This window comes from Chelonia mydas, chromosome 6, assembly GCF_015237465.2.
Source record: "Chelonia mydas isolate rCheMyd1 chromosome 6, rCheMyd1.pri.v2, whole genome shotgun sequence".
NCBI lineage: Eukaryota > Metazoa > Chordata > Testudines > Cheloniidae > Chelonia > Chelonia mydas.
In genome coordinates, this window is record NC_051246.2 from 42,856,545 (window position 1) to 42,872,476 (window position 15,932).

Genomic DNA, 15,932 nt, shown 5'->3' on the forward strand with positions numbered 1-15,932 from the left:
CAAAGTGGGACTGGCTTCAAGACAGTCAAATGTCGGTGGGGTTACTCTCAAGGTGATCTAGAGCCTTTACTTCCAACATATCTGGTATAAGGTGGGGAATTATCTTTAACAGTTAATGGATCATCGTAAATAAATCACTCCCGTTAGAATATATTTTTAATCTGAAACCCTCTGTTTGTTAAACTAACGTTTTGAAGCTGTGAAATAACACACCCACTTTTCCCTCTCCACTAAACAGGTAATTGTGGCATCTCCCATTGGAAGATATTTTAAAAAACAAAACCCGAGCTAACCAAACAATGGGATGACATTTAGATAATCTCCGAATCTGGTGTTAGAATGTATTTTCCCAGGAAGGGAATAACAGAGAAACTACTATTTCAGTAGCCATTAAATTTACACCCATTAAATTACCAGGAAAATCCATTAGCATAAATCCAAGCAATCCCTAAATGTGGACACGTAGTTATAATCTAACCATTTTCCTTCCATTTGCTGTAATTTAAACATCTGCAGATGTAACCGGGGAAGGGGGAAAATACCAAGCAGTATATAATGAAGCACTGCGTTTAAGGCTCAGTTTTTACCCCGTTTGAAAGAAATAAGTGCGTCGTTTTTATTCTATGTGCAACACTTTCCTCGGGCATCTGAAAGCTTGCAATGGCTCCTTGATTAAGGGTTTGCTGTTTAGAAATGCCTCATGTAATCAACTACTAATTAATTATCTTAAATGCATTAAGATATAAGGTTTAATTATCTTAAACCTAAAACTGGAAAAATATAATTATAGATCTATTGAGACCAACCCTTGCTTGAATATGAGATTTTAAGATAAATTAAATAAGGCTGATCGGGTTTTTTTTTTAATCAGACGGGAAGAGACCTTCAGGCAGGTTGCATTATCTTTTATCAAAGGTATGCTCTATTCTTTTTAAGAGGAGGGCAACAAATCCTTTCTACGCAAAGGTGTTCTGGGTGCCTTATACCAGATCGGTTGCAATTCGGGCATATATATATATACACACACACACTTGTCAACCTCAAGAGGATGGTTTCTTCTGTGGAATAAGTGCAATATTCACATAGTTGAATTGCTTACCTTCCAAAAAAGAAAAGGAGGACTTGTGGCACCTTAGAGACTAACAAATTTATTTGAGCATAAGCTTTCGTGAGCTACAGCTCACTTCATTGGATGAAAGCTTATGCTCAAATAAATTTGTTAGTCTCTAAGGTGCCACGAGTACTCCTTTTCTTTTTGCGAATATAGACTAACACGGCTGCTATTCCTGTTACCTTCTAAAGTGCCTCATTGCAATGCATATCGATAACTCGCCATCCCGATAAAGAAACTGGTCTTTTATTAGTATTTGAATTGCGTCGTGGGTTGTAGACTAGGCATTGAGGAGAAAAAGCTAAGAATATGTAGGAAAAATAAAGTATTTGAGCTTCATGATTTAATACTCAATTACTGTAGCATTTACTTCAGCAATGCAGTCCTTGAAACCAAAATGCTCGTTGATTCGAGGGCAGTAGTAGATGTAAAGTGTCTCTGAGCAGCGTTCATTTACTTGGTTCCAAAAGTCGTTCAAACGCCTTATTATTGAAAAGCGATCACTTTTGGAGAACTATTAGAATTGTGTATGGAGGGGGAGATGTTTCAGATTTATTTGACACTTGGGCGTGTGTGGGCGCGGGAGGATGTCTTACTGATATTTTAAAATTTATTTTTATTATTTTAATGCACAGATTTCTGGGCAGTGGAGTAGCTGGGGGGTATCAGGATATCTTGCACTCTCCGACATGTTAAGTAAAACGTACGCCTTCCACGATTGCAAACTAAAGAGCATTCGCCTTTCCAAATACCTGCTCTGTGTGGGTTTTTTTTTTTTTTTTTTTTTTTGCAGTTTGTGTGCACCTAGGCTGATGTTGGATTTCTAATGGTTAGCCGTTTTTCGAATAACCTAATGTCTCAGGAGAAGTTCTTCTATGTTTGCTTAAACGTTTAAAATGTGTATGTGCAGTATTCCTGGGGCCTTCCGGCAAGAACTAAACAATCAGAAACAACAGCGAGGATTAGGAGAAGCAGACAGCTTCTAAGACACAGACAAGGGCAGCATATATAGTAAATGTTTTAAATATCAGTTTGCAGTGACCATCAGAACTGAGCTGCAGTCTACATTTTGCTCAAAATAAGAGTAATTCCGTTTTTAATAATTCAACACCAGATACTACTACCTTTATATTTTTCTGAGACTATACATTCAGTCATTCTCGGTTAGATTTTCTATCTGTATACTTAAAAGTATCTGTTCTCCCCACGATGATATACAGTGTCAGATGGGAAGGAAATTTTGGTTCCACCGACATTAAGATAATTTTAAATATTAAAATGTTAGTGTGTGTGTGGCGGTGGTGAAAGGAATGCAATTGGTCAGATCGATTCCCCCTAATCGATTCTTAGAGAATATTAACCAAAATAAACTTATTTTCCTCACCATTTTGATTTAAACTAGCATAAGGAATTCTTTAAATGAGAGAGATTGGCTTAACTTTCCCAAAGAACAGTCTTCCCTGTTCCTTTGGCTGGACCTGGGTATTACTGCAGGCAAACCTGGTAGCTTATCTCTAGGGGAAAATATAGTTCGCTCTGGGAGCAAATTGTCTTTTAATAAAGAGACAGCAAAATTGTCCAAAACTAGAGGTGAACCAGATCCAATCACACTGTAAGTGGATCAGCTAAAACCATCACTTTATGACACATGCAGGTATGCGATACCTCCAGCATTTCGATCGAGCTTCACACAATCGGTTGTCTGCATATTTTGACATTTACAAACGCATCGCACTCCCCCTCACTTGCTTTTGTTCAGAATGGAGAAGACAAGACTCGGATTGATCAAAAACTGAATTGAAAGAGCTTCCAGAATGGCCCTATTAACCTAGGTCTTAGGGGGTGGGGGGAAAGGGGTGGTATCTACTACCATGGTCAACTAATCCTCTATATGTCTCCTACCTGTTCTTTCTCCGTATTAAAATGCCTACCTACCAACTTTCGCTAAATTTAGGCTTTCTGAAGATCGACTCTGATCTCTAAACCGTTGGAGAGATTTCCCCGGTGGGGCGCCCAGGCCGTAAATATTTGGTTTCAAGACACACATGCTTGTGCCATATTTTGATACACCTCCCGATATAGCGCCCAGTACAGTGACAGTCCCAAAATAGTAACGGGTACGAGCATCTTCTCCGCTAAGCAAAAATATTTACAGCACACAGCGCTTCCTTTGGGCCTCAAGGAATTTGGTAAGATCGCAAACAGTATTTTAGGGCTGGATAAAATGTTCTTGCTTTGAATCAGTCAAGGTTGCACTTTGCCTTTTCAGACCGTGGGAAAGACGCTACCTTGGCTCAGCAATCACTTTTTTGCCAAGTGTTGGGGGGGAAATAAGGCTTTGAAACTTCTGCCCATTTTCTCTTCTGGCTTCCCCTGTCCTTTCATCCAGCTGGATTCCTCCAACAATTGGATTCCTTCAGAAGATCGCATGCTCCAACAGATGCGCAACTTTCAATTATTTTCAGCACATTTTAATCAGCCCTGCCTCTGATAAGGTCCTAATTAAAGAGACCTTGCTATCAGGAGGCTTGTTCAGAACTCAACTCTCTTATCACATTCCTGAAGCTTTGGGTCAGGCAACACCGGAAAATGCGGCCAAAACATCATTCTGCTCGGAGCAGAGTTTCGAAGGCCACCAAATGTCTGCATCAGGCCAAAAGTAACTAAGAAAGTGTTAGTGTTTTAGAACGCTGAAAAGAAACAAGGAGGGGGGAAGAAAAAAATCCTTGAGTCTGTGAAGGAGATAAGAGGGCGAGAAACAGCTGTACCATGGAAGTCCATGGGGTACCCGTGCTGTCATCGCTGCCAAAGAGGCCCATCATGCTCTGGAAGAGAAAGGACCCATGAGGAGCCATGGGGGTGGGATACAAAGACTGGGTTGGTCTGGAGAAATGCGGCTCGGTGTTTAATGGAAGCCCGGGCCAAAGGGCTGGTTCAGAACGACTTCGAGGGCAGAACAATCCAGATCTTTGCTATTTTGTAGCTTCCTCCTTTCGTCTCCGTGACGGAACTCCATAGTCCGATAATTTATTATAAAATGGAGGCATGGGACTAGTGCTACTCCAGCGCCCCAGTGTTTTCTATAATCTCCATCTTCTGCCTCCCACTGATATGTCTTCCCGAGCTCCTTTAAATAAAGCCAGTGTAACCTCATTGGAAAATCTCTGTCCTAACAAGTGACCACAGCACTGTCGGGGCAGGGATTGTTTTCTGATGTACCTGTACAGCGCCTAGCACAAGGGGGTTCCAAGCCGGAGTGAGGCTTTGGGCTGGGGGGGAGAGTTATGGAATATACATGTAAGAATGGGGATAAAGAGATTCGTAGAGGCCAATGTCCAACTGTGTGTTTCGTCAAAACGGTTCCCCAAAGGAGGCCCGAGCTAGACTAATAAGGATTAGAAGAAAATGTGATCTTTATAAAGAAGCTGAGCTCGCGGTCCAAGGAAGATTTAAGGTTTGTATTTGCTCTCAAAAGAGCTGCGCTGACATCTTTGGGTCTGGGGCTAAATGCTGATGAGCTGAGAAGTCTCAAAGATAATATTACTTTGTAATTACTTTTTTAGCTGAAGTTGTTTAGCTGGCTCCAAGTAATTAATGAAAGTTGGTGTCCCAACGCCTGATTTACGATTGGGTGTCGGCCTCGGGTCAGCAGAGGTGATCCCTTTCCATCTGAATCTCCTCGGTGAAAAATATAAGGTTTATTATTTTGGCCAGCAATTTTCGCTTTAAAGTAGGAGTTTATTTTTCATTTAACATTCCACCTTTTTATTGCAGACTCTTCGGAAAGCTGTTCTTAAAAAAAAAAAAATAAATAAATAAAAAGATTAAAGGGTAACTTTAAAACTGGAAATGGCAGATGAGAACACACAGCAGATGGGAATCTTCCTCTTTAAGATGAGCAACAATTAATGAAAACATCCTTTTTATGACTGAAACCGATCTGTCCTCTTTAAACAGGAACGAGACTTCCGATTTTCCATTCTTCATAGTGCTCTGACTGGCTTGGCTCCTGACCCGGAGCTGCACTGTGCCAATGGGCATTCCTCCCGCCCGGGCACAGCACCCTCTTTGGCCCATTCCCCCCTTTCGGGACCTCTCCAGAGCTGACCTTCTCAGCAAAGGCTTTGATATATATATATCTGACCGGGAGAGTTCAGTTAAAAAATGATATAATGTATTGTCCTGGCCTCAATGCCTCTCTCTTCTAGGCTGCTTTGAAATGGCACTAGTGAGGCTGCGATGGGGAGAGCGAGTTATGGGGCAAAACCCCCCCATTTCCGATGCTCAGTGCAGCGGGGGCTGTACCAGAGTAGAGCAGCAATCGGAGAATAGACGCAAACAGCACCAAGGGGGAGGCTTTAACCAGACCCAGGGCCATAAATAGAGAGCGAACTATTTTGGTAACCCGCTCTTCGGGTTATCGGAGTTCACTTTGATGGCTATCTTGGCAGAAGGGAGCCATTGGGAGCTCAAGCCCTTGGGAGAGCGTAGGCTTCAGTTTTCGACGCCTGCTTGGAGACAGTTGGCAGGAAGCTGCCTCACGAGAAAGTTCAAGGCTAGGCAACTAACTCCTGATTCTTCTGTTGTTCTTTTGGAAGGTTACAGCGCAGTGGCGTTTGATGGGACTCCAAGTTACGGCCACACTCCCTCTCACCACGCAGCGCAGTTTACAAACCACTCCTTCAAACATGAGGACCCCATCAGTCAACAGACCTCGCTAGGTAACGGTAGAGACCTTTTATGTAGCCGAAAAGGAGGGAGAAACATCCAACACCTCCCGCGCAAAAAATAGCCTCTCTAGGGGATGGCTCCAGCAGTTACACGTTACCCGGGTTCTCCGTCCCCGAGGCTAGGGGTCCCATTATTAATACATTATTTTACTCTTGGCTGCCTACCGATCTAATTACACGGGTTATCTGAACCTGCGGGCTCCACATCAATGGGAGATACTTGAGATGTAATGAACTCCAGTGCCACTTGGTTAGTGGTGCTAAAGGTGTTACACGGCTGGCGGGGATCTCGCTGTAAATCCACAGTGACTCGTAGCGGAGTTACTCCGGATTTACGCTGGTGGCAAAGGAGAGCAGAATCTGGCCGATGCACACAAGTAAACTTGCTTTATGCAGGCCCAACACCCATGTGTTTGAATTCTGACTATAGCTGCTTAATCCTGAATTCAACCAGCCAATGTATCTTGTATTGGAACTTTTCCTAACTTTCAAAGTAGCGCTCCCCTTCCCCATCCAGATTTCCAGTAAAAGGGCTGAGCCTGGCCGTGATTAACTCTCTGTGGTTTGTCTACAGGCGATCAACAGTACTCGGTACCTCCACCAGTGTACGGCTGTCACACCCCCACAGACAGCTGCACGGGCAGCCAGGCCCTGCTCCTGAGGACCCCCTATAACAGGTACCTCCACGCGGAAGCCTTTACTGTTCGCTTCCTCTTCCATTGCATTTAACCTTGCTTGTTGCACTGACAAGATTTTTGGCTGGTGTGTGTGGTGTTTTTACTCCCTGGCAGACCACTCCTTGTATAGGGGAAATGGATTTTCTTTTCTTTTTGGTCTTCCCTCATGCTTCTATGCATTTTTCTGGTTTTGTCCTGATCACTGATTTTTTTAAATTTTTTTTTAACGAGATATTTCCTGTTGTCTGGCGCCCACGTTTCCCTCGGTTCTGAAGGTTCTGTGATGTAGATAACATGCCTGTCCCAGCTACCTGCTTTACTTGGATCGCTTCTCACTAGAGCGGGAACAACAATGAAGCCCTCATAGTGTTTTGAGCCTGGCTCTCCTTCCTGATCTATACTACTATATATTGTGGACTATATCGCCTTACAAAGAGACACTTTGAAAGCAACGGTTTAGCAATCTCAAGGTGGATCCTGACAATGAATTTACTTGTCCGGTGTACGTACCATAGGAGCCATGCTAAGGGCTTTCTTCTTTTACATGAAGGGCCCCTCTCTACCCACCAGTGACTCGATGGCAGTTTTAACTGAGGCCCAGTGAAAGTCAGTGAGATAGAGTTTTTGCCATTGAATTAAGTGGGAGTAGGGTTAGGCCCAGAGAAAGGATTGATCAGATTGAAGTGATTATGAGGGACCAGAGTGACAGGACACAATATGAATGCTTGAAAACTGGGGGGAGGGGAGAGTGTGGTGTATAACATATGTTGTCCTGGAATTTTCTGACACAAACATTGTAAGAAGGCTGCAAAACGGATTTATATAAATGTGCTTCTGTGGTAGTTTTTCTTACCAGCTGTGCGAAGCTGGTAAAAACATGCCAGATTAATGTTGATGCTTCTTTCCCTAAAGCTGCATTTCCTGGGGTTTGATTATTTTTAATACACCACTATCAATTCCATTTCCCCTTTCACATGAGTTTACCATTACAGGTCCTGATCCCGCAATCGATAGTCTCTTTGACCCATGGAGTAGTCCGCCTGCCCACTATCTGCTGCAGGTGGGACGCTCCAAACTATGATCCAAAACCCCCATGCAAATTAACGGGAGGCTTTCAGCGACTTCATTTCAGTGGGCTCTGGTGCTGTGTTTCGGCCTGTTCTTAAAAGGGGTATGTGTATGGGTGTGAGGGGAGACTAGCAGGTCATTTAGGAATGACAGCAATGTACAATGCATACGAAAGTAAATATCCATAACTCTGAAACCAGTTCATTTAAAAATTTTCCCACGATGTGGCTTTGTATCGCAAATTAAAACCCCCTTCTTTTGACTCCCAATGTGATGTAAGACTGGGTTAAATATACACTTAAAAAGCAGAATCAGAAAATTAATACCCGCGTTGCTTGCCGCCAAAATATGGATCTCGTTTTCTGATCGTGTTAAATGGCGTACATCTACAATGGACCCTTTTCAATAGCTATTTCCCATTTTCTTCGTTTGGCATGGGGGGGGGGGGTCAGTGTGTCTCCTTCAATTTTACAGTGTGTTTAGGATTGAGAAAATAAGTTACCTAAAATTTATTCTTCAACTTTTTGTGAACTTGGAGCCAGTCCCATATCTCTGAGTTGCTAAGTAACCCGAGCACACACAACAATGTGCCTTTGCAAAGGAAGTTGCAACTGACTCTTCTCATAGGCTGGTTAATCGCCTTTGATTAATCAACACTGGACGTGGGACAACAAAATTCTGTCACTTCCAGAAGCCACTTCTCCAATTAACGTGAGTTGACGTCAAGGGAAAGAGGGAATGAGGTAATGAAGGAAGGAAAGAAGCCTATCCACATAGATTAGTTGTAGAATAATTGGCGGGGAGAATGCCTTCACTGAAACTGACAAAGATGGGTCATCTCTCAGGAAAATCTATAAATATGATTTGTAGAGAGGCCTCAAGGGGAAAATGTGTGGCTCTGCATAATTCGCGTGCAGCTCAAGGCACAGATAAAGTGTTTTCTTTCTGAGCAGTTTATTCATGTTTCGGTGCCTTATAAGATCCCCTTGCATTTTGCACTTCGATTTCAGACAGCTCGGTGAAATCCTCTCGCTCTCTGTTCCATTTTGAACTCGTATCTATAACGGTAAATGCACAAATGGCCAGACTTTAACAGAAACTTAATTTTGTTGATGAATCGGGAGAACTCCATACAACTTTATCTCGCCAGAACCCCAATAGCTAGACTAGTTCTTTAGAAACGATCGGTACCTTTACAGATGGTGTGTCGGTCTCCCCAGCCAATCCATGGTGAACCTGGCAGGTCTGTTCTTTGGAGACTCACTCTAAATTATTCTAGATGTTGACACAAACACTAACCCATAAAGCTACTTCATTGAATAAGAAACCTTCTTCACCCTTGCAACAGCAGATACAAAGCTTCTGTTTGAAGCCCCGCTCGCCCTTGGCTGCAGAGTATAGCTTCAGCATTACTTCTAGCGATGGGATGTGAGCAAGCACAATCTAAATGATACTAACTTATTCCACGGCGGATGCACTCAGTTTTACAAGTGCACTAATTATGCTTAATGAAGCAAGCCCAGCACTTTGATATATGCATTGCCGTAGGAAAGTAAAGAACTGTTGCTTGTTCTAAAACTCTACCTTCCACCTTCCCAACGATGGCTGTATAATAGGCATTTTTCATAAGCTTCGGTGATATTTTCCTTAATGAATAGAATAGGGCACAAACACTGCATCGCCAGTAACTTAAAATCTCTTGCTGTGAGTTTTGGAATTAGACCCTTACATTCATGGGTAGCTGAAACTCCATCTTTAACTCCCCCTATTACCGCTCGGCATTCTAGCATGCAGTCAATTTCTCCCTGACTTGCGGCTTGATCCGGCTCCCATTGAAGCCAATGAAAGTTGTAACACTGACTGACTGCAGTGGGCTAAGGATTAATCCCTTACACTCTTTTGGAGCTAGCATCATATGTATGTAAAACTCTACCAGAACATTTACACACGTCAGAACAAAAACGTTAATACTCCGGTTTCTCAACACTTTGTAGTGGGTATACTGACAGATCTTTAAAGCGTCGGCTCTCCAGCATTTAATTATAATAGGGAGTCTCTCCTAAAATAGAGGATGGGATGCTATACTAGTCGTCTTTCGGTACCTTCAGCACTTGGAACGATAAAACCTCCTAATGAGACCACAGTTTGACTTAATCCACCTGGATACAGTTCTTGTCCTTAGCAGCTATCTGCTGTAAATAGGCATATGTAGAGACTATTCTCTCACCACTTAGGCACCAAGTATAAACGACACTTGGAAACAAGTTGTTTGTTTGAAGCCTAGATGGAAAGTTGAGCTTCAATTTTGGCTTTAATGCGCATTCCAGAACGCCCCTTGTCTGAAAAATTACAATACAGTGGTGATCAGAATAAACCCAAAGTTCACTTGCTGATGTGGTAGTAATATCCGCTTGGATCACCAGGTTCATCCCAATGAGTGTCTCAGATCATCTAATCTCTTTTTCTCTGAGTGCTAGAAACAGGAAAACTGGTGCCCTGTTTGAAGGCCAGTTGGCCTCTAGGCAGTACAGAGGGTAGGAAACATGGACTGGAATTTATGAAGAACATACCTCAGAAACAAGAGTATTTTTCATGTTAGTTCCTTAATTCCTCCAGGGAAGATGGTAGAGGAGCGGCTAGGGAAAACACAGATGACAGAGATTAGTACAGATGCAAGGAACATATTTAAGTCTTGGCCCAGGGGTTCTCCAACTTGGCATTCTGTGGATCGCTCTTTGAGAGAGCCTCTCGTGGGCCACTAGGACCTGCTCTGCAAAATATTCAATCCTTCAAGTCTCCAGGAAGGGCTTATCGGATGCTTGGTGGCCCATGGACCACAGTTTGATAGCCATTGTCTTCATTCCTGTTCGGAGAGCCGATCCCTTTTCTTCTTTCTTCTCACTCCACCCCATGCACAACTAAAACAAGACAGACAAAATCTAAGGGCGTCCAAATTGGTGTAATTTACACCTTCTTCTGGCCTTCTCCATTTGTATGTTACACCAACTTGGACTGCTTAGACTGACTTAGCCTGCAGTCAGTAATATGGTCCCTTCCTTACACACATCACCTCTGAATTTGACCACTGAGTCCCACTGGAGGAACCTAAAGCTCCACCAGCTTCCATAGACTTCAACTTCATCCCCTCAGAAAATCAGGCCAGGGATTTAGGTTTGACAGTGTGTATTTAGGTGCCTAACTTTAGGTACACTCATTTTGGTGAAAATGCCTACATTGATCTGTCTCTGGATGTTTTCAGATGTTCATGTGCATCTTCGTACACAGCTGTAGTTCGTGGAGGAAAAGCCTTGTTATGTACAACAGGCAAGCTAGAGTGGCAAAAAGGTACCAAAATCCTGAGATAAAGGAGAGAATTTCCTACAAAGTCTCTCTCTGAGTGTTTATGAAATCTCCATAAAGGCTGTCTAAACTGGAAAATTACATTGTGTTAAAACAAGTATTAACACGGTGTTAAGCACCACGTGGTGCTTGATTTAGACCAGGATTGCTGTGTTTAACATCTGGTTTTGCGTAGCCCTATGCTGGACTAGGATTAATCCCAGCCGGTTGGTGCCAGGCAGTATTTGTGTTGCTGTTTCATAGAGGTGTTGACATTCTTTAACACGCGTAATTTTGCAGTGTAGACAAGGCATTGTTTTGCCTTAGGAGATGACCCACAGAGTATTCCTGAAGGTGAGCAATACAGTAATGCTCCACCTTTATTAGCAGGCCAACTCTATTAATTCTCTTCTTTTCCTCAGTCCGTTGAGAGGTTGCTTAACATACGTTTCATTGTGTGCATACATATTAGTAAAAAGAAAAGGAGTACTTGTGGCACCTTAGAGACTAACCAGTTTATTTGAGCATGAGCTTTCGTGAGCTACAGCTCACTTCATCATCCGATGAAGTGAGCTGTAGCTCACGAAAGCTCATGCTCAAATAAACTGGTTAGTCTCTAAGGTGCCACAAGTACTCCTTTTCTTTTTAGGAATACAGACTAACACGGCTGTTACTCTGAAACCATACATATTAGTGTTTCCTTTTGTTTGTTTAAAAGTGGAGGAAGGAGGGGGAATCGAGCGCAACAGCCAATGGGTGGCACTAGGCATAGGAGCGGTCTGTTATACTGGGTGCATCTAGCTCAGAATCCTGTCTCAGACAGTAGCCCGTCCTAAATGCTTCACAGGAAGGTGTAAGAAACCTTGTAGAGGACGTTTATGCAATAAATTGCCCGTAAGGAAAAGCTTCCTCCTGGTCTCCATAAGTTTAAAGGTGGCTCTATGCTTTCAGAAAAGGGGCTTATATTCCTTCTAGCTGTTTTTGTATCTTGTCTAATGTAACTCTTTATTGGTCTCACTATCATACAAATGTCAAATCCTTTCAGAACCCTACAAAGGAATCCTTGTGGCAATGAGTTCCACAGGACAAGTGTAAATGTTGTGTTTGTAAAAAGAAAGCAGGGCTTTAAACTGTTTTGATCTCTGAAAGCAGAGAGGCATCAACCATCAAAAATTTCACATCCACCAGCAGTCACTCAGGCTTCTTATCGCTCTGATCTGTGTCTGAATCCTATAACAAATTTGGTGTAAAACTCATAACGATGCCTTTAACAGGTTAACAATACATTTACAGAACTCCAGAATTCTGCATACACTGCAGTAATTCACCAAATACTGCTCTTAAGAAGATTTCCAAGTCTAGCTAGCTAGTAGCAATTTGTCCATAAGAAAGAAAGGAAGTAAGGAGAAAATATGCAAGCAAGTCTAAGACTGAAGACCTTTCCATTGTTTTGCCCTGGTAAAAGAGACAGTAAGAAAGGCGATAACTGGAAATAAATATTCAAGAGCCCATAATTCTTATAATGGAAGCAACAGTATCTCTGAAATCTCCAGTTCTGGCAACTACTTGTTCTCTCTTATAACACAAGCACCGCATCTGCCAAGAGATACTGTGTCCGTTGTTGATGGCTAGTTATTGATGGCAAAGCTATGCAGTCTGCAAGCGTGCATTGAAAGGCCAGTATTTGTGATTCCATTAAAATGGTGATGTGAACTTTTCTACCTCATGCTGTTTAATGTAGTAAACATGTTTAATGTTGAAAATTTACTGTGAGTCACACTTGCAAAGACTTTAAGAGTGGAGGAGTTTCAGTTCAGATTATAGCTCTTTCTGTGCAGAGGTCAAGAACTCAGTAATACTGCTGTGCAGGCCAAAACAAACTCTATATGATCTACTACTGGTTTCCTTTAAAGTTCCTCTTTCGCTCAGGGTTGACTTCCTTTTATTTCACTCCAACTTACATTAATCCTCGTTGTAGAAAAGTCCCTCCCCCCTTTCATTTTAAAAACATCTCTGTAATGAAAATAAGTTATTTTTAGTGTCTTATTTGGGGGAACTAGTGATTCAAATGGGAATCAATGCAGGCAAATCCCCAGAGACTCCAGTTTTCCTTCTCATCGTTCAGATCGTATTTAAAGCTAGGATTTGAACATAACTATTGACTCCGAGACCATCCTGTAGCACTGGCAGCAATAACCCATTTTAGATTTAAATGGATGCATGGATACCTTGTTATACTTCCTCTGTTAGAGACACCATACTTACTTCTTTTTGTGGAAGTCCGATGGTGCACTTGGCAAACTTGGTCAAGCTTGCCGTTTTCTGCGTCCCTCTTGCTTCCAGCCTGGGGTGATCCGCCGTGGAGCCCAGAGTTGGCAGTACTTGAATTCCAGCTCGCTGTGTTTTGGCGTTTGGCGTCTCTCCCCAGCAGCAGCAACTTTCACCTCTGGGTCCTATTTGCAGCAGGGAAGGGGAGGGTGTTTCCACTGGAGCCGAGACTCACAAAACCTTCCAGCCAGGCTGTGATGTGATCGGTAGCTATAGGGACGGCTGCATCATTATTACTATTATCCCACTGAAGTAACTGAGAGAACTCCGCTGACTGCAATGGGAGCGGGATTGGGCTCCCGATGTCCACCACCTATGAATCATTCGCTGAGTCTACAGTCCTAACTGATCTTAGATGGGGATGATGAATACTCTTCCCCCCCCGCCCCCACACACACACCTGGAGCAAAATGGTGTTTGCTTGTCAAGGCAAATGAGCCACGCTTACTTGAGAGCAACGGAGGAGGCTCGGAATAACACAAGGAGAAAATTCAATACAATCCGCCACACACACTCGCCTAGATACCTAGTCCCTCTTTAAAACCTCCCGGCCCAAAACTGTGTATTCAAGCACAGTATTGCCTCGTGCCACAGGCGTTTTATGTTTATCGTTTTATTTAACAGGAGCTATTTCAAAGGTACAGTATGTAGCTGCTAAGGCCTACGGGGGATTTCCCCAGCCAGAACGCGCACAAGCCTGAATTCAAACAGATACACAAACCCAACTCTTAACCCGCAGAGAGTTGTATCTCTATGAATGGCTGAGGTCAGTAAAAAGAAAGGGAGGACTTGTGGCACCTTAGAGACTAATCAATTTATCTGAGCATAAGCTTTCGTGAGCTACAGCTCACTTCATCGGATGCATCCGATGAGCTGTAGCTCACGAAAGCTTATGCTCAAATAAATTTGTTAGTCTCTAAGGTGCCACAAGTCCTCCTTTTCTTTTTGCGAATACAGACTAACACGGCTGCTACTCTGAAACCTGAGGTCAGTAAGCAGCCCTGAGTGGCAATGGTGGTCCGCAAAGTTTTTAGGAACCGCTGGATCTAAACACTTATTTTTCCGGTGTGATTAAATACTGGTGACTTAAACATAGTTCTGTTTTTAGATCGGGAGCCATCTGTATATCTGGCTTCTCTTTTGCATGCGCATTAAGCCCCCACTGCAGGGCTGGACCCTGGGGATGGGTTTTCAGCCGACTTAACATGGGCGCTGATCCGTCTTGAGGGTGGGCAGGGGCCTTTCCGCGCAGCTGTGCCGTCGGGAGAACCGGGCCGAAGTCCCTGCTGCGGTAGAAATGGAAACCCAGTTCCAGCTCTGGAGGCGTTCACAGTGAGACTCCGAAATAACTGCCGAGGCGCCTTCGGCCAAGAGCCAGAGCGCAGGGGGGGGCCACTCGCCCAGCGGGGCTCTCCAGGGGAAGCGCCAAGGCCTTTCTTCCTTCCCCTGGGTGCTGAGCTTCAACGAGCCCACCTGCCGCCCTGCGAAGGACGCGAGTATCATCAACTAGAGAAGGCCCGGCCGGGACCGTGTTATCCCGGGTCCCGTGAAAGGCAGGGAGAGGGGCCCTGGAGCGGAGGTCCCAGTGCGCGGGGGGCGCTCGGATGGGCTATGCTCTCAGGCTGCTGGGCTGCCCGTCTCTGGGTTAGTCACGCTTGGGTTTCCTGGGTGGGTGGCCTGTCCCTATGGGCCTGTCCCTATGTGCTCCGCAGACCAGGTGAGCGCTCCCCCCCTCGGCAGTAAGCAGCAGTTACTTTGCCCCTTTCGGTGGGAGCAGGGTCGGGCTGCAACTTCTGTTTGGAGCTTCAGGCTTTAACCTGCACAAATCGCTCCCCTCCCCGCAGCTCCAGCCACGGTCTCCCGGGGTACCTTGGTTGCCAGTGGGTGGCCTCTCAGATGGCACCGTGTTACTATTGTCTCCTCCTCTTTCTCAGCAAATATCTAACAAGTGGTTAGCGGGTCTGTCTTCCCTCAAGCCACTTCTCTGGGCCAAATTACACCGGCGTAAATGAGGGTCCGCGGGAACTTCATTGGAATGACCAGGGGCAGGGGCTTGAGCCGACGGCTGTGGGAGTTTTTAGGCGAGCAGAAATTGCCTCTGTACGTGTTGCAAGGGACAAACCATCTTTGAGTTTATTTGATGACAAGTGTAAACTCACGATCCCTAAAGCGGAGAATTCCCCTCTGATCACACGAGCAAGGCCCTCTTTTGTAGCCGGGACACACAGTTGTAAACCTCCTATTGAATGGAGTGCATGAGCCAGCCACGCTTCCAGCTGTACTGAAATGGAGCCCAGGACTGCCTCCAGCCTGTCTCTGAACATTGTCCTGGTTCCTAGGCCATTTGTTTTGTGCCCTGTCACCAAACCCAGTCTGGAATACAGTGGCTGCTGGTTAGTGACAAGATGAATGTGTACTGCTTGATGAAAAAGCAAAGGAGGGAGGGGGGAAATATTGTGGAGGAGGCTCTTATAAATGAACTGTCAAGGGAAAGAAAGTTAAAGGGAAATCTCCTGCTGTAAATGCATCGGGCGGGCACTTCTAATAAAAATCCGGGTCCTGGAGGAATTAATTACAGCCGCATTACAGGAAGAATTCGTGGAATTGCAAAACGTAGTGGCACAGACCAGCACGAACTGCTGTTGCAAATGGGGAAACTGCAGGAGAGTCTAACAATTT

General features: G+C 44.2%; 1 protein-coding gene across 13 annotated transcripts in view; it reads left to right on the top strand.

The window, feature by feature from the left end:
* WT1 (WT1 transcription factor) overlaps positions 1 to 15,932 on the top strand; it is a 139,016-nt gene that overhangs the window by 91,683 nt on the left and 31,401 nt on the right. For 11 of the 13 annotated variants that reach the window (XM_043550198.1, XM_043550199.1, XM_043550193.1 and 8 more), the window contains 2 exons: positions 5,710 to 5,832; positions 6,416 to 6,518. The exons of 1 other annotated variant lie outside the window; for it this stretch is intronic. Coding sequence is in view for 9 of the 12 variants with exons in the window: in XM_043550193.1 (XP_043406128.1) it covers positions 5,710 to 5,832; positions 6,416 to 6,518 (226 nt within the window). In the remaining 3 variants the exon portion in view is untranslated. Of the gene's footprint in view, positions 1 to 865; positions 916 to 5,709; positions 5,833 to 6,415; positions 6,519 to 15,932 lie in introns of those variants that run through there. One more of the 13 variants, XM_043550196.1, reaches the window with a different exon arrangement.